Below are 26764 nucleotides of genomic sequence, written 5' to 3'. Positions count from 1 at the left end.
TCCCCTCCCCTCTTCTATTTCTATTTTCTTTTTCCATGTAAATTATAAGATTTATTCTATTTGTTTTTCTCCTGAATTAGGTGAATGATTTAGGAAAATTGTTTGATTAGAAACATGCGTATGCTGAATTTGATTCAAGAATAGAAATTATTTAGAAAGGCCTGTTATGCTCTATGCAATATAAAAGACGAGAAACTAGAGAATTGCTTTGATGATTTAAAATCACAGAAAATAAATTACCAACTGAAGTTCTATAGAAAGAGATGATCGAAGAGATTTGAGCAAGTTTGAGGTCTCACAGCAAGACGAAAAATGATAAAGGCTGATTGGGATGGAGGAATTTAAATGAGATACAATTCTGGAGTGATACGTGGTGAAAAATGGTGAAGTAGAATTAGGTGGATGCTGGAGCTGAGCAACACGTTACAGCTCATTTAAAATAAGAATGAAATGATAATTATCTAAACTACATATGGGCCGATATATGCATCCATGAATGGGTTTGTCAAAATTAAAACTGCAAGTCCTAATCCAAAATATAAAGAGGCCCAATGTTAATAAAGCCTAACATAATAGATTTATCGGGCCCAACTTAAATTGAAATTAATAATATAAATTTCTATATTTGTTAGATAATAATCTATAAATTCAAAATCTTATATCTAACTAGGGGCGCGACTAGACAAAATTCATAAACTCGACTCATAAATATAAATATTAATAACTCGAAAATATAATAATTTCCAAATAAAATTTGTAAAGGAAGTAAACGGTTTTGGGCTGTGACAGAGGCATAGAGAAATGAGCATTTAATGTTATTGTATGTTTTGTAGCTTGACAGGTAGGTTAGGATATACTAAGATAGATAAGTTCATTCAAGATAACACATTATAGTATTTTTTTTTAATTCTATTTTATTTAAAGAATATATATATGTATATATATACACCTATTATAAAAGAGTTTATTTTTAAAAAGTTGATATTCCTATTCTATCCCTCGTATATACTTAATTTAAGGTTAATTTTGTTATTTAATATGTTATACATATAATAAATCTAAAAACATATTATTGCTTATGTTTTGTATTTTAATAATTATTTAAGTAGTAGTATCCATTAGAACTCTTCATCTACATAAGTTAGTATTTTAAATTATGTAAAATTAGTAGAATACAATGCAAAGAATTTATTTAATAGTTATATTAGAAGTTTAATTTTGCTAGAATCCTTGAAATTTAAATAAATATGTAAAGATGAAACATAGAAGATAAACATGAATTTCAATCAATATATCTTCTTTTCTTTTTGGTCGTGTTTTATCTTAAATTTAGATGAATTTTTTCAATTTTATAAATTTTATAATATTATAATTTTCAAACATTATCCAATAATTGATTCAAAAATGTATTAAAATGATAAATATTATTATAAAATGAAATGAAATGAAATTAAATATAAATTTACACATGTGCACTGCAACTATATAATCTATGAAAATGTTGTTCATTATTATTACTTTATGCTTGTCTTTTAATAAAAAAATATCTAAATATACAAAATGCCCAAGAAATATTTACCGGGGGCTATTCTCCCCAAACCCCCATATAAGTTTAGCCCTTTCCCCCGAATTAAATTCATGGCTCCACTATTGATTAAAATAAATATAAGCTAAGATAACACAACTTGGTTGTTTTGTAGTTATGTGTGGGTGTGCAAAACCGAGAGAGTGTGAGGGGTGAGAGATGAGAGGCGAGAATGGCGCGAGGGTCTGATGGCGATTGCTGCCGTTGGGAAGAAGGCAGTGATGCTGGAGTGAGTGTCCTTGTGTGTGATCGTATGTGTGCGTGTTTTATATAAAATAAAATGAGAATAAAAATTACGTTAGGGCTATGAGTTATAAATATTTAATTTAAAATTTATATGATATAGGGTAAAATAGTAAATTTATAATTATTATTTTAGACGAGGGAGTTAAGCTGTGAATAGATTTCCCAATAAAAGTATTTGGTTTAAGTTTAACTTTCGAGAGTTGATGGGCCTCAGGCCCTCAAGGCTTATGTTAGGCTACCAAATCACATAAGAACTCAATCCCATTGTTGGGCCTAATAGTTGGAACCCAAGACTCCAATTTAGTGATACAATCATACCAGCTTCTTACTTAAATGTTATTAATCGGGAGAAGAAAATATAAAGCTTATTGTTCTCTATAATACTATGTAAATCAATATAAGGAATGATTTTGAAATTTTCACCCTTTTTCCTGCGAATAACCTCCTCCACTTCATATGATTTCAACGGAAAGGATATTGATCATTGAAAACTCAAAATTGTTTGTTTCTTATTCTTGAGCCCATGTTAAAAACATTAATCAAATATCAAGTTCTATCATTAATTCAAAAAAATTCCACCTATCTTTAATTGAGAAAGGTAAACAATTAAATGGCTCAGAATAATTCCATTAGTCGAATTGCTGAATTAAATCCTCAATGTTGCCAAATACAGACAAGTAAATAAACTTTTCCCGAAATACTTTTGGAAATTGGAACAGAGAAAAAAGAAAAAAAGAAAAAAAAAATCTGATGCGGTAGGCCTCACCGCAACCTCCGTGCTCTCCCTCAACGCAACCCGAAATATCTCGACGAATTTCGATTCGTTCCCAGTTTCCTAGTGTCTTTGGATTCTTTTTAGCATTAAAAATGGCTTTTTCCGTTATGAATTCACCGCTTCTGCGATACCCCTGCACCTCGACGCTCCTCCACATTCCCCAACACCCATCCGCACTCAATCCCGCCTCATCTGATATAATTAATCCCAAGGTACGTCGCCCTACAATCGCGCATACTTTTTTATTTAATTCCTTAATTAATGCCCTAACTTTTTAGGAAAGTTTTTTGAGATTGTTTAATATTTATAGCACTTGGCAGGTTTTGCGCTGGGAGTGTCGTAAACGGCGCGCCATTACCATGAATTGCCAAGCCACGGCGGAGAAATCTGTTGTGTCTGGGAGTAGAATGCTGGTGAGTTTGTGAGATATAATGCTGATTGAATTTGAATATTCGTAAAATGTTTGTTTATTTGAGGATTAGTGGAGAATTGAGCTTGATGTTGATTGAGGTTGGTTGTCGTGTTATTGGTAGGTATTCGTCCCGCCGCATCCTTTAATTAAGCATTGGATTTCAGTTCTTCGGAATGACCAGACGCCTTGTCCTATATTCAGTAAGTCCAATTTTTGTCCGCGAAAAGAATTTGGATTGATGTATTTGCTATATTAGAAAATGCTAATGTCGAAGCTAGTAGTTTATTGAATTGAATTAGCGATGGAATATGCTTGGCATTTTTAGATTATGCCAATTTGGTGAAGGTTTGTTCATGTAGGCTTCCTGGTCTTGTCTCGTTTTTTGTTTTAGTATTACTTTTTTTTTTTTTTCTATTTAAATGCTTGATTGTGCTGTTTCAGAGAATGCTATGGCTGAGCTTGGGAGATTACTAATATATGAGGCATCAAGGGAGTGGCTGGTGAGATTTGACAACTTCCATTTAGGAGATTACAAAAATGCTGCATTTTTGTTTTTTCCTTTCTGATATACTAAATGTTAACTAAAAAGAAAAGGTAAAAAAGAAGAAGCTAACTTTGATTACCAATGAATAAATATGTTAACATTAGATGACTGCATCAAGCAATGTGTAGACTTGAGTTACTGTTTAGAAGCTGCAAATTTGGACAATGTGAACTTTTACTTTATTTAGGAAAGTATTTTACATATTAGTTTAAGCTTAAGCTTATGACTAGAACATGTATTATGCATATGCTTTTAAGTTACAAGTTTGGTTTTTTTATGATTTACTGCCAGCCAACTATCAGCGGAGAGATCCAGTCACCAATGGGTCCTGCCTCAGTGGAATTTATTGATCCAAGGGAACCCATTGCAGTTAGTCTCTCTCTCTCTCTCTAACACACACACACACACACACGTGCGTGCACATATGTTCTGTCTTCCATGCTCATTCTTTTTCCAACCTTTTATATGATTCTGTTGTTCTTAGGTATAAAATCTTGAAAATAATACTTTGTCTTAAGGTTTTTACTTTGATAGTTTTATTTTCGCATAAGAATTGAGACCATCAGTATCTTTACAGATTGTTCCCATATTGAGAGCTGGCCTGGCTTTGGCAGAGCATGCACCATCAGTTTTGCCGGCAACAAATACATATCATTTAGGTGTGGATATGTTGTTTTTACTTTCTCTGACTACTGGCAAATGGATGGCATTTCAATCATTTCATGCTGTGCATGTTAAGTACCACTAAATACCATATTCCCTCTTGGAAATGATTCATTCATCTCACATATCATATCCTTCAATTTTAAAGATAAATGGAGTGCAGAATTTCTAAGCACTCTATTTATGGTACTATACTTTACAAATGAAAGGACTAACATTGGTGGAAAAGTTGCAATTTTCTTCTTCCAAGTTGTTGATGTAGCTGTCTGCTCATGCGTTAGATTTGATTCACTAAATTTTTAATTTTTGATTTTGATTTGCTCGTGTTAGTCCTACTTATATTGCCTTTTGACCGGATCTTTGGGGCTTATTGGAACTAATATTGCTAGGTATCAGCAGAAATGAAGAAACACTTCAGCCAAGTGTATATTTGAACAAGTATGTACAAATTGCAAACACAATTTATTGGATCTCAGTTTAAGTTGATTAAATGTGTTCTTTTTATATTTTAAACCCTTTCTTAAGCAATTGACTTTTTATTTTTAAAATAGGTTGCCAGAGAAATTTCCTGAAGGCTCTCGAGTATTCGTTGTGGATCCCATGCTTGCAACAGGTATAGATTTTGATATATTCTGAGTTGTTTCTTCTCATACAATGGAGCCAATTGGAGGAGCTATAGGACATTCTTCATTTGTTATTCTACTATATTACAAAATCTATTGTCCCATAATTTACTTTGAAGTTAAATTTAGACGAGTCTGCAGTTGTCATTCGGTTAGAATCAATGTTTCAAAGTACTTAATATGGGTTGCTCTTCAGCTGAAAGCCTTCTCTATTTCAAACTCAATATTCACTTCTTTTAGTTTTATACAGATCACATGTAGCAATATCTACAGGAGGTTAGCAAATCCATGTATAGTAGAACTTCCTGTTAAAGTATAGCTATGAGCACAATGGATTTCGGCTCAATGTTGCTGAACATGTGCAACTTAAATGAAGTATTGTGCTCATATTTTTCTGATGGAGCTTGATAATGTGGTTTGATGTTTCTGCTCATAATCTTTCAGGTGGTACAGTAGTTGCAGCTATACAACTGATAAAGGATCGAGGGGTTGACAACAAGCAAATAAAAGTGGTTGGTTTTCTATGTTAAATATTGATCTGCCAACTTGTTTATGAGCTTTTCTTTCTTGTATCTTGATTCACACTGTGTCTACAACATTGCTTATTCTTCGATTCACTTGTCTGTGTCTCTGTTATCATTGCTTGTATTCATGAAAAGGGAGGGATCTTGTTTCATATCTTAATTGTGAATAGCGGCCCCGATTGCTTCTCTTCCATGGTTCTGAAATTTCTTTTCCCACGCATGCATGAATCGTTTGAATTGTTTGATTCAGATATCTGCTGTTGCTGCACCTCCCGCCCTTCAGAAATTGAGCGAGAAGTTTCCTGGGTAATAACATATCTGATCATAGTAGATTGGGAGCCTACATTCTTGGTTTTGTTAAGGCATGGTTTAACTAATCCTGTGTCATTGCTTGACAGGCTTCATGTGTATGCTGGAATCCTTGATCCTACTGTTAACGAGAAAGGGTAGGCTAACTGACATTTGAATCCAGCTAATCAATACGTATACTTATTTTTCTCCTTCACTTCCTAATTGTCTGCTCATTTTTCAGGTTCATAATTCCTGGACTTGGAGATGCTGGGGACCGTAGCTTTGGCACATAAAAGCAGGACCTTTTAACAAAATCTGCTTCCCGCCCATTTTTTTAATCCACAAAATATAAAGTGCATTAATTAATTTTAGTTATTTCCATCTGAATTTTGCCTCATTGGTTATAAATTGCTTTTATTAGGGTCCAAAATTATGTATTTTGTAATGACATTGCACAAATTTTGTATTATAAATTATTCATAACTAGGCACAAGCCGCACAACAATTAATTATATAGAAATGCATATTGAATAAAAAAAATTTGGTTAGTTTTGGAATTTGATTTAAATTTTTGATATTTGAGTTCAAAATTTTATCATTAATTCAAACATAATATTATTTAGGGTTAAATGCATGTAATATCATGAACTTAAGTCAAATCTAAATTTAGCACGGACTTCAATTTGCCCAATTTATATGACTAATTTTACCCCGTGTCCAATTTTAACACCGTTATTTTCCCCCCAACTTGAATCCTACGTGTCAATGACGTGGCTTGCCGGCACAAGTTTCCGGCCGGCAAGCAAAGCACTGCGTTTTGCTCGTCGGATTCTGCTCCTCTTTTCCAACACCCCTTCTTTCTCTCGCCAGCTAGCGCCTCTCCTTCTCCAAGCACGATGCACAGCTCGCGTCGCTGTCTCCCCCTTCGCGACCTTCGGCGACAACACAGCTCTAGTCGTGCCTCTGCCCTTCGACCTCTCTTCTTCCTCACTGAAAATCCTTCCCTCTTTGGCTCCAATTTCGAACGGCAAAGGGTCCGCAGCCAATCGGAGCCCTAACTCCCCAAACTCACCGCCTCTGCAAACCCCACCCCCAATTCAAGACGAGACGATTCTGACGACTGTAGCACGGCCGGTCAACGCTGCCTCTCTTATCTCTCTCCCCTCTCTCGGCCGCCGCTGCCCTTTTCCCTTAAACCCTAGATCCCCAACTTCAAACACCTAAATCGCGGCCACCCAGCCACAAGCCATCGCCCTCACCGACGCTCTCTCTCGTCGAACGAGCAACAGCTCTGAACCACCGCCGCTTCCCCTGCTCTCGACTGGACAGCAGCTCCCGTCTTCGACCATGCTCGTCTCTCTCTCTCTCTATTTGGTGCTAAACTTGAATATGGAATAAAGTTACACATTTAAATTGAACACGAAGTAAAGTAACACATTTAAATTGGACGTTTTTAAGTTACAAATTATGACGTATAATTTGGAAGACACGTCATTGCCACGTGATTCACGTCATTGCCACGTAGTTCTACCGGAAAACAAAACGGTGTTAAATTTGAACACGGGGTAAAGTTAGTCATATAAATTAGGCAAATTGAAGTCCGTGCTAAATTTGAATTTCGGCCTAAGTTCATGATATTACATGCATTTAACCCTATTATTTATTTGATTAGTTATCGAATATGAATTTAAAATTATGATATATATTTTGCGTTCGGAAGTATTTGATTATATTTATGATATTGTATAGTCTATATATTGAATATATGAAAAGAAAGCATAGCTACGTAATTAAAATGTAAACAAATGAGAAAGAAATAAAAGAATTTAATCAAATAGTTCGAATTAAATAATCTAAGTATTCGATTTGAATGCTTAAGTAGTTTCACGAATTCACTCGTTTACACCCTAACAAATAATACATATATTAGTATGGGGAGGGCTAGAATAAAAACACTCTTAAGTGTATAAAATATAAATGATTTTCAGCCCTTAGATCATCAAGATCTACGGTTGATTTGTAATCTTGTTGGATTAATTCGTGGTCCTGAGTTTGAATCTCAAAGGTAATAAAAAATTTATTTTTCGCAATTCATAACTCTGTTGGATAAATTCATACGTGTTCTACATAAAATTCGTACATTAAGAAACGTTTATATTTTATACACTTAAGAGTGTTTTTATTCTAGTTCACCCCTATTAGTATTATAGTTAAGTTTTATATGTCAATCAATCAATTTCTACAATTTATCATGAAAATTTGTAAATACTCCCTCCATCTTCAAATAAATGTCATAGACTCATAATATAGACTTTTATTTGTCCCCTTTTAAGTCTCATTGTGGAAATTTAGAGTAAAATTGAGCTAAATTTTTAATTCTACCAATGTTTTAATATTATAATAAAATAAAAGGGTTAATAGCCGAAAAATACACGAACTTTCACCGGATTTGCATATTGCACATGACCTTCAAAAATAGCCCCGAAATACACCACCTTTTAATTTAATCGCAAATTGCACACGGCGAAAATTCCGGCAGCTCTTAAGTTTGATCGGCGATGACATGGCATTACTCGTGGCTTTTTTTTACACGCTGGCAAGTCACGTGGACAAAACGACGTCGTTTTGCCCAGAAATTAAATTAAACGGTGATTTTAATTAAACAAAGACTGATTAATTAATTAAACAAAGTATTCCAATTCATCTTCTCCACCTCGCCTGAACTCGGCTCTTTCCTCCCTCTTTCGCCTCGCCAAGACCGAAGGTTCACCCCTCCTCCTATCAACAAATCTGCCGCCTCTGCGGCTCTGGTACTCCGACGACTGGTCCACGCTGTTAGGCGTTGCCTCATTATCCTTCTTCTCTCAATTTTGCCCACTGGAACGAGACCTAATTCTCAGCTCTCGGAAGTCGCCGCTGGTGGTTTGAGAATCGGCGAGTCGATGGCCTTCTCAGGCCGATTCTCCTTCTCGTTAAACACACCACACACCAATCTTTGCAAATCGGCCACGCAGCCCCAGCCCCAGCCCCAGAACGCTGATCTCTGCAAATCTCTGGGCGGATCTGGGCTTCAGAACGCTCACGAAGGGGACGAAGCTTCGAAGCTTTGAAGGGATAAAGATTAGATTTTTATGTTGCATTGTTGTTGAATTTGTGGCGTTTGGGGTGTTTGGAGGGCGGCGCCGCCGTTTAAGAATTGTTTGTGGGAGGGGATGTTGCGGTCGTGTGTGTGTGTGGTGCCGGTGGTGGAAGGGAAGGCAGGGCAAGGGGCGGCGTCGTCCAATACTCGTCGCCCCGCCGTCTCCATCTTCCCCCACAATTTCCGCCGTCCCACTGCCCTCTCCTGCCCTAATTTCTCAGATCCGGACTGGCGCTCTCCACCACCACCACCACCACCACCACCATTTCCCCTCATTTCTAGGAGGAAGGCAGCGATCGAGATTTGCATAATGAGCGACGAAGGCAGTCCAGACGGGAAGAAGGTCCAGACGGGAAGAAGGTCAAGGGATTTTTCCATTTTTTGATTTTTTTTTAATTTAAAAGAGCTTGACAAAACGACGTCGTTTTACTACATCGGAAAATCGTCCACGTCAACAAAATCCGGCAGCCACGTCACCACCGATCAAGGTGTTAGTCAACGCGGGTGCAATTTGCGATTAAATTAAAAGGTTGTGTATTTTGGGGCTATTTTTGAAGGTCATGTGCAATATGCAAATCCGGTGAAAGTTCTTGTAGTTAGGAAATATAATTAAGGATATGCATGTGTAAAATTATACTCCTCCTTAATATGTGTAATTTTGTATCATATGACGCTTATTTAAAGATGGAGGGAGTATATAATTAACATACAAAAGAAAAATTATACTACTCCTCCATATGGAAACACTAAACTCAATTAGTGTAACATCAAACATGTAAACTTGCAATAATAATAATAATAATAATAATAATAATAATAATAATAATAATAATAATAATAATAATAATCCGGGTTCACCTCCCGTATTATACGACACAAAACCCGGTGGCGGCGTGGCGCTGTCATTTTCTTCCAGATTCTACTCTTTTTCTTCCAGCCTACTTTCTTATCAAAGTTATCGACTTTTGCATATGCACTAATTACAATTAATATCTCGATCGTCGAGGATGGCGATCTTCATCTCTCAATTTCTTAGTGAATTCATGTTAAAACATGTTATTAATTGTTGTTTTATTGCTTACTTGTTTCCTTGATTACAATGCATCCTTATATAGTATAAGGATGGATAAAAAGTCTTACAAAATCTTCTTAAAATCAAATATACACACTCTTATATTCAATTCAAAGATCTAATCTTTGAATTGATTTTAATACTTTTGACTATTGATTCTTATTTTCAACAATTCAGACGTCACCGTTGACAAATCCTACTGGTCTTCTGTGATGATTTTCTTAAAAATATGGAGTAGGTTATTATTGTTTCAATTTGAAAAAGCGTTGCTCCGTACAAATGCAGCAGAGCGTGCAGATAAGATTAATTTCACTTTGCTCGTTATCGCCAAATCCATATCCCAAGGTATGAAACCGTTCTCCGTTGTTGGCTGATGAGTTAAACTAGTCAGTTTCAATTTCACTGGAAACCTCAAACAATTCGAGAAATGAATTTGAAATGTGATGAATGGTATATGGTGATGTAGCCGTTAGCTCAGTATTAAATTGTGATATTTTTAATGACTTCTTTTTTTCAAATAATTTTCTTCTTATTCACGTCATCTTCAATTGTTAATGCCTTTTCATGTTTCTCAGTATTGTTTGTGCTTAGCATCCCTGTATTACAATTGTATAGTCTATTACATTTTCAAGATGTTCTAGTATGAGAGCTACGTAATCTTTTCTAGATCACATGCATTTGCTCTGTGGTATTGCAACTTAGGCTTCAGATAGATTTATTGGCCGCGAGTTACAATCCTTATTTCTTGATAGGATAGCATAGCATCCTAAACTTCTTCAGCAGTGATGTCATCTGGTGGGGCTGCGACAGTTACCATGTACCGTTCAACATGACTAGCAGGGCCTTCCATGGGATACCCAAAATTCTGCGGAACACTCCTTGCTCGAATTGCTGAGAATTGGTACTCCACAATTTTGAGCCACATATAGCTTAATATCCCCAGAAACATAATGATCACTGAAACACATAAAATGTACACGCCTACAAGATCCATCACTCTATTGCTCTCTGCCTTCAACTGGAGGAATATGGTAGTGTGAGTGCTCGACTTTTATAGACGTTGCAATAGCATCAGATCCGGTGAATTCAATAGATATTGTGAATCCCTTGTAGATTGTAATCTCATTTTCCGATGAAACTGAAGACGTCATAAATTCGCCTGTGGAAGCAGGCATTATCTTAGTCTGGATGTCATCTCCGTGAATTTAGGTAATCAGATTTGATATGAGATGAGTAATAATCGTGCGGATTGAATGACCATTTCATGAAAACGCCCTAAAAGAATATTTTACTTTCTTGCATAGTCAGGCAAAATGGTTGAATGTAATTTCTTTTTGCTTACTTTTTAAGGAATGAACTGCAAGTATACCAGGGGTTAGTACTCTAATGTAGACAAATTGCCTTTCCTCTCGGAAACATATATGTGAATGTCCGAGCTCATAATTTGTATATTATAATGTTTCTTTTCCTCAGAAAATATACATACTCGAAACCATAGCAAGGTCAGACTGTGAACTCTGCAGAGAAATACCAGGATTCAGAGCTGCAACTTCTCGAGCTAAAATTTGCTATCTGATCAAGGAACATCTAGCAACATTGTGTAACTCTTGTTATGGGCATCCAATTCAGATATAGTTAACAATCTTTCTATATGAATCTTGCTCTTCTCAGAGAAACCACTATTTGAACAGTGGAATTGAGTTCATGATGGACAACAGCTTCTATTTCGTTTTCTCAGATGTTTGATTCCTTTAATTATTGGAGTATGTAGTTGGTGATTGGGTGATAACTCTCCCAGCTGGTGACTTGATGTACAACTTACATATTTATAATAGAATTTTTGTAAGTTTTTTAAGTCCTTTAGTTATTCAATCCATTTCTGAAAATATTTCAAATTTCAAAAATATTTGTGCAGTTACAAACTTATGCTTAGAAATTAAATACATAATCTGTAACATAGTTGTCTTTAATTTCAGGAAACCACACTTCTTAGCCTTCCAAACTTATGCTGGTGCATGCGACATGCTTGACTTGCTGGAAAGACTCCAGCTATCATAGGGATTTGTACTTCAAACTAATGAAGATAAGCATGAATGTGTCTTCTCTATTCTCTGCTACCTGCTCAAATACAGGGTATGAATTTGATTTCCATGGAAGTCTTCTAATTGATAATTCAATTTGATTTGTTTCCTTGCTTTTTGTTTACTTCAGCTTTTGTTCCCTCACATTTTTCAGCCATTTTCTTTCTCTGGTGAGTTTGATAAAACATAAATGGAGCATTTTTTTTCTTCTCAGATGATTGAGATATGTTGCATCGAATATGCTCAGTCTGGTCACCAGACGGATCTAGAGCCCGGGCACCCTCGGCGGTCGCCCGGTCAATTTTTTTTTTTTATTACCTATATTGTAACACCCCAATTTTCATAAACTTTATTTTTTAAAAATCTAGAGAACAAAAGATAGTAAAATAATAATTTCTTGATTTATAAGGAAAAATTTAAACTAATTTAAAAATCAATTTGCCGAACTAAAGTAGTAATATAAAAGTGAAATAAAAATAAAACGATAAACTAAAACTTAACAAGTTCAACTAAAATGTTCAATGTAAAAGAAATTCTTATCCCTAGTCATTCTCCACTTCCATGGCTACTTCGACTCTGAAACTGCAAAACTGAAACGATAAGGGGTGAGCATATTGAAAATATACTCAGTGAGGAACAATAACAAAATATCCATATACATCACATATATAATTAAATCACGTTATCATACTTGCAAACATACGCCAAGAGACTAGAGCCCCTTGACAAACATAATCATAGTTTGAGTCGATGGCTTAAGTCCCATGACCAAACACATACATAGATCAATGGCTTAGGTCCCATGATCAACTTATCATCATAGATCAATGGCTTAGGTCCCATGATCGCACATAATATACATCAATGGCTTAGGTCCCATGATCGCACATAACATAGATCAATGGCTTAGGTCCCATGATCGCACATAACAACATAGTCATAAGATGCACGTAAACAAGTAATCAAACGCGATAATAAAAACATATATAACTATACGAATAAGTGTAAAATCCCTCACCTTAATGTCGAAGCTTATAAAATCAAATCCGGAATAAGGATCCTAATTGCACCGCACCGATTTGCTTGCTTTGCGTTCTGTGTGCGTGTGTTTTAGGGTTTGAAAAAATAGATCTCATATTTATACTAGTCTTTAAAGAGTTCTAGTTCTATTAGGAATCATTAATAATAATAGTAGTAATAATTATAATAATAATCTAGATAAAATTAATAATGTGTATCTATATTTACCATGTAATTATCAATAATAATAATAACAATAATAATAAGCCATACAAGAGAAATTAAAATATTAATAATTAAACTTATATAATCAATCTAAATATTTGGGATGTTATATATATATATATATACGTATTATATATATATATATAAATATGTAAATTTTAAATTGGGAACTCTATTCACTCCCCCCAATCCAAGTACCATATGGCCCAACTCTCAAATACACGGCCCACTCACTCCACCACTTTCATTTGACTTTCCTTTAATTAAATCTATCAATACTAAAAATTGGCACTATTCACAATTCACACTACAGAAGAAAGAAACGAAAAGTTCATCTAAAAAGTAAAAAGGAGAAGAAGCAAAAAATTGAAAGGCGCGCGAAAGCATAATTCTGGGTTTTCATTCTTCTTCACAAAATCCAACATTGAATTTGAGATTATCCATCATCATCTCTCATTTTATTGGTAAGTTTTTAACTATTTATCTTATTCTCTACTTCTCTTTTTACCATTAATTATTACTTTAAATTTTCAATTTACAGTTGGTTCTTTAGTTAGTATTTTGATTGTATTATACTGTAATATTTTATATTTGTTGTCAAAATAATAGAATTGAAGAATAACTTGAGTAACTTTTGCATTTCTTTAGTTATTAAGAATTTAGGATAAGGATTAATTTGTTTGCTTATGTATTATGTTTGTGATTCTGAATTTTGATTGAATTAATGTTATTGTTATAGATTTCTAATGGATAAGAGAAAGAGAGGAATTGAATCGTACTTCCAAAAACAAAGTGCCTGAATAGATGTTGGTGGTTCCCGTTCATCTAATCCTGAGGTTCCAATTCCAACTGTAGATGCAATTGAAAAAAGTCCACAACAAGCAGAAGTCCCTTGTCCAGAACTTCCCTCGCTTAAAATCACAAAGATTGGCAATGAATCTGATGATATTCGTGTAGAACGTGATCCAGGTAAACGAAAAATGATTTGGGAATATCCTGTGAATAAAAGAGATGAAATTCGTCGAGAATATTTGATGCACGGTCCTTATCAAGTTATGGTGCCCAGCTCTCAAAGGCCGATTGATAAGTGTAGTAGAAGGTTTTTGATTCTGTTCTTGTGGTACTTGGTGAGATCATAAATGATAAAAGTGCTGCTTCTAGAGCTGTAGCTGATAAAGCTTATGATGTGATGATGTCCTTTGAATTTGTATTCGTCTTGCATTTTCTTATTGATTTATTGGGAAGAGCAAATGATCTTTGTAGAATGTTGCAGTGCATATCCCAAGATATTGTTAATGCAATCGATGCAGTATCGAATACAAAAGAGATCATCCAAAAGTTCCGAGAAAATGGTTGGAGTGGGTTACTAGAAAAGGTGAAGAGGTTTTGTGAGCAGCGAGATATTGAAATTCCTGACATGAATGGTGTGCGTCGATCAAGTAGAGGTCGTGCTCCGAACAATCCTGTCACGTGGGAGCACCATTATCGAGTCGACATCTTCTATGGAACAATAGATTGCATATTGCAGGGTTCGATCCCTCTTGGGAGCGAATTGAAGATTGGGGAGATATAAGGCGGATTTTGGTGAATGGAGAGATAAGGTGGTTCTTGGAGTGGATGGGGGAACTAACTACTAACATCTAACATGACTTTGCCCGATCAAAAAAAAAAAAAATAGATTGCATATTGCAAGAATTGGGATTTAGATTCAATGAAGATGCAATTGAGTTGTTAAAGTTGAGTTCATCTTTGGATCCACGACGTGGGTATGAATTGTTTAATATTGATGATATTTGCAAGCTAGTTGAGAAGTACTATCCGGCTGATTTTTCAAGTCAAGATAAGCTGCATCTTAAGTATCAACTCGAACTTTATGAGCTTGACATTCGAAAAAGTGCACATTTTCAACATGTTGAGACACTTCCTGAATTATGTCAACTATTATCAAAGACAGGTAAGTCAGCCATTTACTATCTTGTTGACAGGTTGATTAGACTTATTTTGACTCTTCCGGTTTCAACGGCAACATCAGAACGTGCATTCTCCGCCATGAAAATTGTGAAGACAAGGTTGCGGAATAAAATGGAAGATGACTTCTTGTCTAGTTCTCTGATAATGTTTATCGAGAGAGAAATTGCTCAGAGCTTTGATGTTGACTCAATTATAGATGAGTTTGATCTCATGAAAACTCGTAGATCGCAACTTAAAATTGGTTGCAAGTGAATCTGTAGTTTTATTATTTATTTTGTATAGTTATATAGCTTTTAAGATACTTTTATAAATGAAGTTATATATCCTTTTATATTTGATTGTGTAATTTCAAATAATTATTTCAAGACTCGGTCAATTTTCTTTACTAAAAATTCATTAGAATCATCCGATGAAATCTCGCCCGGTCCTAATTAAATTCTTAGATCCGTCCCTGGTCTGGTGTAAGCTAAGAAAAATCTATTTAACACCAAAGAAACTATATATACAGGAAAAAGTAAAGAACCAATTCAATCCATCTACACATCTAAAGCAAGAAACAACACAAAATTTATCCCTAGTCAATAACAAAAACACATCTATTATTGCACTAGAAACCTACAGCCAGGAAGGAACTTACAGTTAAACTATAAGCCTAAACACCAATATAACCACCGTCGCAGCTGCAGGCGCCAGTGCTGCTGCTGTTGGCGCCATGTGGCCGCGGCTTGCTGCTCAGGCAACAGAAAACCAAACCGATCAACAAGATGAAGCCGCATGCTGAGGCCAAAGCTTGAGCCCATTGCTCATAATATCCCATCTTTTTCTTCAGTTTTGCCTCCACCTTTAGTCGACTCAGCTGCCGTTGGGTCCCATCCTGAGTCTGTACTACTTCCAAACTTGCAGGAGCCAAGAATATATCTGTATCTATTGCTGAGACTTGACACTTGAGACCGAGTGGGGTGTATATATATGTAACATGGTAATATTATTTTTGAAAATCTAGGGAGATATTGAAATAATGATGCACATGACCCAGTCTGTGAAACCTAACAGCGACGCTAATTGAAATCTCAGTCTTCATTAGCCAACCAAATTCCACTTCTCATACAGCTATTTAATTGCAGTTTCTTGTAGATTTGGTTAATCCATGATTCAACGCCATTGATATCGTCTTTAAAAGAGCTTAGAATAATGGTTCTTTAATGAAAAGGGCACTGTAAAATTGAAGAATCGGTAGAATTTTGTTTTCTACATGATGGGTTGGCCAGCTGATCATATTCTTGCACCTTTTTTGGAAATACCTTTCTGTGGGCCTTCGCCTTCTGAGTTGCAGTTTTGTTTTAGAATACAAATATAGAGGGAAATGCTTGAGATTTCACTCTAAATGCAATCTTTGTGGATTTGTGTATTGCATTTGGTAGTAATCCATATTCGAATATGCTCCAAAATCCAATTGACTGGTGATTGCGGGCCTCAGTTTCAGCAAATTTGAGGTGCTAGTTGGAGTATTGAATTAACTCCATTATTTAATGTGATGATTTATGAGTTTATTGATGTATTTTTAGTGCATTATCTTTTGTAAGAAATGGATGTAATGAATAGAAAACAGAGTGTGAACTGAAGGATCTATCGAAAGTGTGGGTCTGTATATATATAATTATGAATCGCTCGTACATGCACACGTGTGCTCCGCTGTCTCGGGGAATTTCCACTTTCTGCTTTTCCTTCCTTTTTCTTCTTCTCTTTCCTCTTTTGCGCCTGCTTGTTTTTACTAGTTTATTGCTTCTTTTTTTTCTTTTATTTTCTCCTCTTATTATTTGTTTAATTCTGACCTTCTGGATTTGTGGAGAATAATGTTTGTGCACATGCTTTCTGAATTAATCTCTGAAAAAAAGGCTAATCTTTCTTAAGTAATCTCTGAAAAAAAGAGAGGCTAATCTCAGTAAACAAAACCGACTTCCTTGTTGCATTTCAACATTTCCATAATGTGTACATGAATATAATCACACGATGTCATACTACCAGTTACTAGTTTTTAGTCATTCTAAATTTATGTGTTTGCATATTCTCGTAATACGTCACAATCAAGAAAATGAACAAGGTCCTTATATAATAAAACACGACAAAAAACTTTCCCAACATACACAGCATAATAGCATCACCATTTTATAGGATTCCCCTTGCAAAAAAAAAAAAAATACTATTAGGATCTTATGCCAACCAAAGAGTTTGCAATCTTGTCTCTAAATATTCTGACATTTGTAATGAGTCGCAAACATTTCAAATTCACCACGAGAAAAGTAGAAAAGGTAAAGAAACATTAGATGGATATTGGATAATGGCAGAATCGGAAAACAAAATGTTAAAAGACACTCCACTAATTTATTAAATTTACAACGGAAACTATTGTCGTAGAATTTTTCATGTTTCAGCATCCAGAAAGATAATGAATTTAGTCGTATGGCAAAATATACATGTTTCTAACACACGGTTTAGATTAAAGTTGCTATCACTTTAAAGTGGCAGTACACCAGTTTGCAAACACTGATAAGAGGACTTCTAATTCTATACAACATTTTAAAGAAATCTTTCAATATAAATTCCAAAGATTTCTCAATACCAGATCATAAGGAATCCAAGAACTTTACAATGTTCTAATCTGTAAATCTTTGCAGAACATGCTCGAGGAGAATTGACAGCCACGCAGAAGTGAGCCAGAGGACGTAACACACCATCTTCATAAGCACACCAATCCCACACGTAGAATGGGATGCTGAAAGAAAGAAAGAAAGATAAGAAAGGAGGTATTTTATTCGTCAATATAATGAAGATTAATATGATAGCAAAGGTTAATTCATTTAGTTTATTCGGAGTGTGAATATTGAAAAGTAGGGAAGATATGCTCGAACAAGTCAAATTATCATCCTTTGCTCATTCGAAACCAACTCTATATTTATTTACCAAGCACTAGAATGGAACCTATCTCAGGGAAACAAAAAAAAAACATTATTTTATGGAAATAACAATATTGTTAACTTTCATCTCAGAGAACAGTTTAAATAACACCTTCTCAGCAGAAAGCATATTCATAAATGAGAAAAGGCCACTCTTAAATTTACTTGAGCTCCTATAAATGGAAGGTGACTAAATCAGTACTAAAAACTATCCCGCAGGTAGATATTACATCCTTATCGCATATTTATTAATTTAACCTTCCAAGAATCACATTTCTTACAATCATACATCATATGAAGTTGCACAATGAAGTAAAGATGTCACGAAGCACTTTGTACATAAACAGATATATCAAGATCCAACTGAAGAGACCACAAATACCACTATGACCACAAGCTATATGTATGTGTGGCTTACTTGGCACAGAACAGAATGAAGAATTTAACTATCCCGATTCCCAAGCCACCCTTGACAATTCCTAAGCGACAAGGAAATCCATTTCACACGTAATACAACAAGGATGCAATCATAATAAAATAAACATATGAAAATAGATTGTCTAAGTAAATACACAGATTATACATTAAGGCACTCTCAGGGCAAAGAAACTGACATGTGTTCTGCGATCCACAAGCTACAGCTCACTATAATTACGCCAAACTGCACGGAATTCTTCACGGAATGTGTTAAGCCGAGCTTTCAGGTTTGGCGTCCTAAAGCTTGCATGAATTAGGGTGGCTGAGAGAGAGAAAGAGAGGTCAAAGATGCAAAAATATGTTCGACCAAGAAACGTATCTCAAAATAATGAGTAAATTTACCAAGAAGACCAACAGCGAACGCCAACAAGACAGTAACAATGCCACAAGAGAGAAACCAAATGATGCAGCTCACTGAAGGGAGAAGACATGATATTACCACCATCAATCTGTTACTTGACAATTGTGGATAAAGAGGCCTAAAAATCTCATACCTATAGAAAATGCCAAGGCAAATACCCAGCGTGGCCATCCACATATATGTATGGATCGTCTAGCAGAAGGGCGCCCCCGAATAACAGGCCTAAGTCAATTATAACCCTTAGTTAAGAGCATAATTAAATGCTTAACAATTGTAGAGATGTGATACTGCTTACGTAAGGGGCGGCCTCATTTTGGCAGCTAGATGTGGAGAAAATTGACGTACAGTTCTTGTGACTTTTTCATTGAAAGTGCCTGCAAAGCTAAATGCACAAATATCTTGCAATATAAGAAAGCAGAGAACAAAGGGAGCAACTCCAGCAAACACATATGTCAAATTCTAGCTTATTTCAATAACAGAAGACTCAATACATCATAAGATGATTTACAAATGTGAACCTATTTATCTCTTCAAAACGAAAACAGTTACAATACCATAACCAATAAAAAGCAAACAAAAATAAAAACGAGGAAGTTTCTTCTTATATATCTATCTATCACACATTATGAAAAAAATAACAATTAAGTGACTCGGGTATAAATTTATTGGAGAAATAGTATCTAATTGGATAGGAAGCCTATAGGTCCATATATTATATCTAAGCAGAACAATTCATGACATCTTCATGAGACAGGTAGCACTAAACTATGTCCTGTATGGTAAAAAGTTCTCAAGTCTTCACATCAGGGCTCTAATTGGTAAACATATTAAAAAATAATATGTTTTTTCATTTCATTTTTCTTTGTTCACGTTCTTGTTGAGTTGCATTAAAGGCTTAGGTTCTGTTTTTTGTTATAGAATCTCATGTTCATAAAATCTCAGAGTCGTGATAGAACAGCCCACTCTCTATAGTGGAATACACAAAACATGAAAACCACTCAACATTAGTTTCAAGATCCTAGTATCATTAACCTAAAAAAACCTCAACCATTGAATAACCAAATCTTAGCGTAAAAGAAAGAACCCGATCCCTTCTTGAAACTCCATAGAACTACAAGTAAACAATACAGCCAACTTGGTAAAACAAATTCTTGAACTCCAATACTCTGATGAGGAAACATCGCAGTGACTGTGTTATCATAAGGGAAAAAGCACAGGTCTTGCAACAGTGTAATTCAACATCCATACCTATCATTTAGGAAAGCTATGCTCAGAGCTGCCATTAGAGCTGCAACAATTGCCAGCGGCCTCCTAAGAAACGCCATCCCTGAAATTACCATGCATAGCGATCCATTATAATTCAAGTTATCAAATAGTCATGTGAGCAGACACACAAACAAGCATCCGCCATCCTCTTTAGCTCTCTTACCAAGAATGAAAACAATCATGATGAAATAATTGGTCCGGTAACTGCAAAAATAAGATCATAAATACAAAAGTAAGGATTACAGGGTAACAGCTTGAATTACTGATTTCACACACTCAGTGAACAAAAAAAACACACACACAATCCAACGGCCACTTTTCAGCTCCATGATAAATTTTAGGAATCGAAAAAACTGAAAAAAAAAATCACATCATTAAAACGTTCAAGTTCTTTCTCTTGCATGCCTCTCGCAATAAAACTTACAAACTGAACACTTAATACCAAGCTAATATAGAAATTCGGAAAATGAATCGATCACAATAAGGAGAAGGATCGCACTAGTAGAGGTTGCATTTGAGGCGACTGTTCCATTTGGCAGAAGAACGCGGAAGAGTGAATCGGGAGAAGAACTCCGAGAATGGACGCGGCGGCGACGACCAGTCCACTTCCCGCAGCGCCTCCACCAGATCCTCAGCAGTGACGTTGCTCCAATCCATCCGTTCAAATCGACAGAACAATTAATCGGGAGAAACCCTAGGCAGCAGCTACGAAATAGAACCGGACAAGGAAACAAAAAAAAAAGAGGAAAACTATGAATTGAAGAAAGAGGCAAACTGAGAAATTTGACAGAGTGGATTTGGTATCAGTTTGTGAGTGTCAGATTAATTTGGTGATAAGTAAGAGAGAGAGGAAAAGGTTTGGAATCAATGGAATGTAACGATGAGAGAGAAAGAGAGAGAGAGGATGATTGAGTGATTAAGCAAAACAAAAATATAGTTAATGTCTGAGCCCGGGTTCGAACCGGGGACCTCTAGTGTGTGAGACTAGCGTGATAACCGACTACACCACCCAGACTTCATAGAAAACGTGTTTAAAGTATTTATATCTATTAATAGCTAGTTCTATTTAGATTGCCATATCTTATCTTATGTTAAGAAATTTACTAGATATTTTTTTTTCAGACAAAAATTTACTAGATAATTAGTAGTCCATCGCATACAAATTAGGGGTGTGAATAAGGCATGCAGTAATGTATACAACATCGTGCTATTCTGTCTAAATATATGGATATGGACATATATTTTACATTTATCTCTTAACCAATTAAACTATCACATCTTGAAAGTAAATCTCTAAATTCTATCAATTTGCCAATTGTCAATATCTTGTTCGCACTTTCGTTCAATGGATATTAAAAACATTTTTTTCGCCAAATTCGTGATTTATGCTTTTAGCATTTTAAGAACTTTTTAACAATGTTCACATTAAGAATAACAAGACATGAAAGTAACAATTTTAAAGTTAATTCTAGTTGGAAATTAGCCGATATTTTTTTTTTAATTTTGTATTTCTTAAAATAAAATATTTAAAACACAAATAGATGTTACGTGAATTCCCATTTCTTAAAAAGCTGTATTACAGTGATAATATTATATTATATCCTTCCCACGAATCTTGAGTTATTTTCTCATATGACAAAAAAAATTCTCTTTATTCACCTTTTCACCTAAATAATATTTTCTTAATTCTGGTGTCGAAAAGAATTGCTTCAAGATTTGCGGGACGGAAGTAATGGAATATAATTCTATATTTAATAAAGAACCATCCATTACCAATTTACCACGTACGTATTTTATATTTTTATTTTTTTTAAACACAAAACAAAATTACCATATTATTTTTGAAAAAAGGTTAATAATCACAACCAATGCCGGCCGGCCGCGTTTCAACAACGCTGTCAATTTGAGGGCGGCTCCGGCCGCCATATAACTGCGGCCGTTGAAGCCAAACCACCAAAATCTCTTATAAAAGAGAACCCCTTTCTTAATTCATCATAAATCTCAAGCGTTGAAGTTTCTTGCACTTAACATCTCTCTTTCACCATTGCCATAAGCAACATTCTTATTTTTGCTTTTTTAAAGAAAAAATATCAAATTTTTAAGGACCCCTCCGATTTATTTCCTCGTCCCTTCGACCTCGCATCCGAATCCAAGCAAAAAAAGGCGAAAAGGGAAAATTTCACGAAAGCCCACAAAAACTTGAGTGGAAAAGAAGCCAAAAGGAGAAGGAAAAAACAACAGAAATCTTTTTTCCTTTTTCCTGTTCTTCCCTTTTGTCCTCTGCTGGGTTTGGAGCTGAAGGCTATGTTTGGATGTTGAATACACTTGGCGATGTCGCAAAGGGGTTACTACGTGGTGGGGGATTATGTGGTGGGGAAGCAGATTGGTGCGGGCTCCTTCTCGACGGTGTGGCACGCGCGCCACCGCGTCCACGGCACCGAAGTCGCCATCAAAGAGATTGTCACGTCTCGATTGAACCCCAAATTGCAGGAGAGCTTGAAGTCGGAGATTTTCATCCTTAAGAAAATCAATCACCCCAACATCATCCGTTTGCACGACATGATCGAGGTCCGAAACCGCCCCTCTCTCTCTCTCTCTCTCTCCCCGATTTGTTGTTGTTCTTTATTGTAGTTGAATTTTGGTGTTTTAATCTTGTGTTGCTTTTTGAGTGATTGTGCTTCTGCCTTTGGAATTATAGAGTGTTGGGAAGTTGGATGCTATATCCTTTTCTCCCCTTTGCTTGATGGAATGAAGAGACATTTTGTTGAACTATAGGCTGATAATTGTAGAGAAAAGGAGCTAGATGAACTGATGAACTACTAGAGTTTAAAAGAACAACTAAAGCAAGGAATTTTCAGTCTTCCATGGGTGAAGTGAAACTCAATAAGTGTTGTTAGTATCACCATTTGGCTAGTCTTTGTGATTTTCTGGTTTTTCGTCGCATACTGTCTGTGCAGCAGTCAATTTTTGCCCTGATCATGTTCATTAGCAGGGCCAGTTGACACCTTTAAGTCTTTAACCATATATGAGAACTGGGAGACTGTAGCTCTTTGTTCAAAGTCAGCAATTTTTTAGTGTTGGGGTTTAAGATTGCTTCAGAGAAGTTTATATAGGATAATGGCTGCGTGTTATTTGACCGAATCATTCTGTATTTACAGGAACCAGGAAAGATGTACATTGTTTTGGAGTATTGCAGAGGGGGGGACCTTTCGATGCATCTTCAACGACTCCAAGGAGGAATCCCTGAGGCAACTGCAAAGCACTTTATGCAGCAACTAGGTATCAACTTATTGTTTTTTTCCCTATGTATTATTGTGGTTTCTTTATGCTGAGGGTTTTTTCGTAATTATAATGATGCAGCCGAGGGCCTCAAAGTTCTCCGTGAAAACAATCTTATACACCGGGACTTAAAGCCTCAGGTGTGCATTCTCGTCTTTAATCAACACGGAAACTTATATCAATAGTTTCATATGTAATCATAGCTTTAAATGGTTATTATGAGCTGAAATATTGTGCTTGAATCCTGAACAGAATCTCCTCCTTTCTTCTAACGGTGACAACAGCATCCTGAAGATTGCTGATTTCGGCTTCGCAAGGCATGACTCTCTTCTCTTGAATCTTGTATATTCTAGTCATCGTTGTCATTCCTGTAACCTTTCTAGTTAAGTATTACTCCCTCCGTCCCCATAACAAGTGTCCTAGTTTGTTTGATAAATACAAGGAAACTAGGACACTTGTCATGGGACAGAGGGAGTATTAAATATTAGCACAAATTTACTCTGGCACCTGCAAGGATACATACCCAATGTAAAGCTTGGAATATGAAATTCAAAAATTCCTTTCGTTCTGCCAGATCTCTACAACCTTTAGGCCTTGCAGAAACTTTATGTGGTTCACCGTTGTACATGGCTCCCGAAATAATGCAGCTCCAGAGATATGATGCTAAGGTGAGATTCAACTTTTGACATATTCTACTAGCAGATATATAATCCTCTACTCGTCTTAACCCAATAACACAGGCAGATCTCTGGAGTGTTGGTGCCATTCTATTCCAACTTGTAACAGGGAAAACTCCGTTTACAGGAGTTAACCAGATACAGGTGTGTTTGTCTTAGATTTTGATTGCTTCTAAGAAATTTTACCTGAGTTTTGCTTGTGACAAAATCTTGTTCGAACTACCTTCCTCAGCTGCTCCAGAACATCATTAAAGCAACTGATTTGAAGTTCCCACCCGAGGCTAAGGATTTGAGTCCTCACTGCATGGATTTGTGTAGAAAATTGCTGCGGCGCAATCCAGGTAATTTAATTGCATATATTTGAATAGTGTCAGAATTATGAAAATGGTATGGTTAATTTATCAAAACAATCACATCAATTGGTTGACACCCTTATCTATACAGTGGAGCGGTTGACATTTGAGGAGTTTTTTAACCATCCTTATCTGTCTCAAAAACAGCCTAATGAATCCTTCAGGTAAATATAATCTACATATTTATTCGATCATGATAATATGTTTCTTTTCATTTACTAACTTCTCTTTTGCAGAAACAAGCCATCAGAAAGAGTGTTAGATGGTTTACCTCTTCAGGGGAATACAGATGAATGCTTTGATGAAGATTGTTTACCTGAAGGTAATACAGCCCAAAGTTCGCACGAAGATTGTTTACCGTTTAGTCTAGATGAAGAATCCAGTGACACTATTGGCAGTCCATCTTACCCGGAAACACCCACCAAAAAATCTACGTACGGATTTTGTCCTGGTCCTCCTCATAAAGCAGAAGTTACAGGGTCCAGAATCGGCATCCATCAAGGAAACCTCAAGGGGTCTCTTAAAACCACTGACCTTGATTTAATACTAGATAATCGTCCAAAAAAAGGTAGCTATGTTGATAATCTTATATGATTCTTTTGTGGCGTTGGTTCTTTAAACACAGTTTATTGCTTAGTAGCTTTTCATTTCTCCGTCTAATTTGATTTGACTTGACAGTCGATCCAGTGGATTCCATCGACCAAGATTATGTGCTCGTCCCTGGTTCTCCAATGAAAATACCGTCTGTAGGACATGCTTTCAAGGCTAGTTATTTTCAGTCTAAATGTGGAAGTGCACATCCTTTTCCTGGAAATGTGTCCAGTGCTCCTTTGCCGATTATTGAGGGACGAACTGGTAGAGTTGATCGCACACGAGTTATAGAAAGTCGGCTATCTGCTCCGGAGATTTCACATGGATCAGTGAATAATGTAGTTAATTTAAAGCTGCCATCAACTGATTACATGACACGGATCAGTTCATTGCAGCGCTTTGCGGCTGCCATCACTGAGTTAGTAAATGACAAGGTAATTTAAAGAATGACAATCTTGTTAAATCATGACACTAATTTGTATATCGCCATTCACTTTATGTCACCTAGATATGATATTGAATTTTCTAACTCTCCTATTTGAGATATGTAAACATATAACATGGCTATCATTTTGTGGATCAAGGGAAGAATGCAGCTAGAAGCCTTTTCAGTGCAGCTTGTAATTCTTGCTATATGGAAGCAAGCCTTGCATATTTGTCACACTCATGCAGCTTCAGCTATGGAAGGAAGTCCAAGCCGTGATGATACAAGATCCAGAGAAGTCTCTCAAGCTGAGCGTAATCCATCTGGCGAAGAGTTTCTTGACATCGCTAATAGGCAGGGGCCACTAGACATCAGTAAACAGATAGAGAGAGTGTTTCTTCAAGAAGTCGAGCATGCTGAGGAACTTGCTAAAGCAATAGAGCCTGGTATGAGGAACTTACTTCTCTTAATCTTGTTGTAGATTGTATGTGCTTTATAAATTATTCAGTGACGAACTCCTGAGTTTCGTGATTCAGGAAACAAGGAGATCCCAGATGCAATGGAATTGATATATCAGTCTGCTCTAGCGTTGGGGAGACACGGAGCAGTAAGTATTAGTTCGTCCTTTGCCGTCCCTATATGGAGGCTTAGTTCCGTTATTATATGATGCATGAAAACCTCAAGATAAGGAAGAAGTTACCAAAATTTCTGCTTAAAAATATTGCTCAAGTTCATACATGAATGACTAAAGAATGTCAGTTTTACTGTGGACTGGTTGCAGGTAGATGAATACCTGGGTGATACTGAAAGTGCTGTGGTTTCCTACTCAAAAGCCGTTCGCTTGTTCCGTTTTCTTCTAGTGGAAGCGCCATGTCTCATTTTGAATCCTCCGTTTTCCCTCACCAACTCAGACCGATACCGTATCGAGAATTACATTAATGCAATCAAGAACAGGCAGAACGTTTCAAGGTCTCAAAGAATGGCTATGTTGAAGGGCGACCATCATCCTAGCCCTTCTTGAAACTGGTGCTCATACATTATTTTCAATTCTTTATTTTTTTGTTTCTTTTCCACCTCTTGTATAATATTGAATTGTCATAGGTGGAGTGATGCCAAATCCCTAGCAACATGAAAAACATGCCTGTAAATATATTCACATGATCTCGACACAATTCTGGAAATCCAAATTTGTACAGTTGTTGAAAGCTGAT

The 26764-nt window shown here is 36.0% G+C and overlaps 3 protein-coding genes, 2 long non-coding RNA genes and 1 other non-coding gene across 11 annotated transcripts; 3 read left to right on the top strand and 3 right to left on the bottom strand.

The window, feature by feature from the left end:
• The first annotated feature begins 2447 nt into the window (after positions 1 to 2447).
• LOC131022499 (uracil phosphoribosyltransferase) lies at positions 2448 to 6016 on the top strand. 2 transcript variants are annotated; one of them, XM_057952014.1, is made up of 12 exons: positions 2448 to 2804; positions 2925 to 3019; positions 3140 to 3218; positions 3460 to 3518; positions 3854 to 3931; positions 4140 to 4221; positions 4615 to 4663; positions 4777 to 4838; positions 5293 to 5360; positions 5623 to 5678; positions 5771 to 5818; positions 5905 to 6016. In XM_057952014.1, exons 1-12 carry the CDS (start codon positions 2699 to 2701, stop codon positions 5954 to 5956), a joined length of 834 nt encoding a protein of 277 aa, XP_057807997.1. In that variant the 5' UTR covers positions 2448 to 2698; the 3' UTR covers positions 5957 to 6016. The 2 variants fall into 2 exon arrangements, with proteins under 2 accessions (XP_057807997.1, XP_057807996.1); XM_057952013.1 differs by having other exon boundaries at positions 2448 to 2818; positions 2927 to 3019.
• A 3656-nt stretch (positions 6017 to 9672) lies between these two features.
• Positions 9673 to 15509, top strand: LOC131022518 (uncharacterized). 3 transcript variants are annotated; one of them, XR_009101314.1, is made up of 6 exons: positions 9673 to 9847; positions 10052 to 10219; positions 10627 to 11716; positions 11851 to 12007; positions 13940 to 14169; positions 15186 to 15509. It is a non-coding gene; the product is annotated as an uncharacterized LOC131022518 (long non-coding RNA). The 3 variants fall into 3 exon arrangements; XR_009101313.1 differs by having other exon boundaries at positions 13940 to 15509; XR_009101312.1 differs by lacking the exons at positions 13940 to 14169; positions 15186 to 15509 and having other exon boundaries at positions 11851 to 12064.
• LOC131022521 (uncharacterized) lies at positions 11751 to 16894 on the bottom strand. Its single transcript, XR_009101317.1, has 2 exons — positions 15809 to 16894; positions 11751 to 11992 (listed from the first exon to the last, which is right to left on the bottom strand). It is a non-coding gene; the product is annotated as an uncharacterized LOC131022521 (long non-coding RNA).
• A 752-nt stretch (positions 16895 to 17646) lies between these two features.
• LOC131022507 (PRA1 family protein A1-like) lies at positions 17647 to 21240 on the bottom strand. Of its 3 annotated transcripts, XR_009101303.1 has the most exons (9): positions 20729 to 21176; positions 20393 to 20433; positions 20212 to 20290; positions 19259 to 19345; positions 19097 to 19185; positions 18945 to 19016; positions 18740 to 18864; positions 18544 to 18604; positions 17647 to 17944 (listed from the first exon to the last, which is right to left on the bottom strand). XR_009101303.1 is itself a non-coding variant. In XM_057952026.1 (8 exons), exons 1-7 carry the CDS (start codon positions 20884 to 20886, stop codon positions 18761 to 18763), a joined length of 630 nt encoding a protein of 209 aa, XP_057808009.1. In that variant the 5' UTR covers positions 20887 to 21240; the 3' UTR covers positions 17647 to 17944; positions 18740 to 18760. The 3 variants fall into 3 exon arrangements, 2 of the variants coding, with proteins under 2 accessions (XP_057808009.1, XP_057808008.1); XM_057952026.1 differs by lacking the exon at positions 18544 to 18604 and having other exon boundaries at positions 20729 to 21240; XM_057952025.1 differs by having other exon boundaries at positions 17647 to 18864.
• On the bottom strand, positions 21171 to 21244 carry TRNAV-CAC (transfer RNA valine (anticodon CAC)). Its single transcript has one exon. It is a non-coding gene; the product is annotated as a tRNA-Val (tRNA).
• Positions 21245 to 22114: 870 nt separating this feature from the next.
• On the top strand, positions 22115 to 26758 carry LOC131022477 (serine/threonine-protein kinase ATG1c-like). Its single transcript, XM_057951982.1, has 13 exons — positions 22115 to 22797; positions 23388 to 23508; positions 23590 to 23648; positions 23761 to 23825; positions 24083 to 24176; positions 24249 to 24329; positions 24418 to 24526; positions 24630 to 24702; positions 24775 to 25106; positions 25217 to 25563; positions 25714 to 25999; positions 26090 to 26160; positions 26335 to 26758. Exons 1-13 carry the CDS (start codon positions 22561 to 22563, stop codon positions 26572 to 26574), a joined length of 2115 nt encoding a protein of 704 aa, XP_057807965.1. The 5' UTR covers positions 22115 to 22560; the 3' UTR covers positions 26575 to 26758.
• The last annotated feature ends 6 nt before the right edge of the window (positions 26759 to 26764 follow it).

This window comes from Salvia miltiorrhiza, chromosome 4 (genome assembly GCF_028751815.1).
Source record: "Salvia miltiorrhiza cultivar Shanhuang (shh) chromosome 4, IMPLAD_Smil_shh, whole genome shotgun sequence".
NCBI lineage: Eukaryota > Viridiplantae > Streptophyta > Magnoliopsida > Lamiales > Lamiaceae > Salvia > Salvia miltiorrhiza.
This window is presented reverse-complemented; position numbering and strand designations above follow the sequence as displayed.

Bases quoted from the DNA above. Each gene is read 5' to 3' on its own strand.
- LOC131022507 (XM_057952026.1), bottom strand. From the start codon at position 20,886: ATGGATTGGAGCAACGTCACTGCTGAGGATCTGGTGGAGGCGCTGCGG. The intron at 20,291-20,392 runs GTAAGAGAGCTA...TGGTAATTTCAG, and splicing joins CATGATTGTTTTCATTCTTG to GGATGGCGTTTCTTAGGAGG. The intron at 19,346-20,211 runs GTATGGATGTTG...TTGTGCATTTAG, and splicing joins ATAGCTTTCCTAAATGATAG to CTTTGCAGGCACTTTCAATG.
- LOC131022477 (XM_057951982.1), top strand. From the start codon at position 22,561: ATGTCGCAAAGGGGTTACTACGTGGTGGGGGATTATGTGGTGGGGAAG. The intron at 22,798-23,387 runs GTCCGAAACCGC...CTGTATTTACAG, and splicing joins GTTTGCACGACATGATCGAG to GAACCAGGAAAGATGTACAT. The intron at 25,564-25,713 runs GTAATTTAAAGA...TTGTGGATCAAG, and splicing joins CTGAGTTAGTAAATGACAAG to GGAAGAATGCAGCTAGAAGC.
- LOC131022499 (XM_057952013.1), top strand. From the start codon at position 2,699: ATGGCTTTTTCCGTTATGAATTCACCGCTTCTGCGATACCCCTGCACC. The intron at 2,819-2,926 runs GTACGTCGCCCT...AGCACTTGGCAG, and splicing joins CTGATATAATTAATCCCAAG to GTTTTGCGCTGGGAGTGTCG. The intron at 3,020-3,139 runs GTGAGTTTGTGA...TGTTATTGGTAG, and splicing joins TGTCTGGGAGTAGAATGCTG to GTATTCGTCCCGCCGCATCC.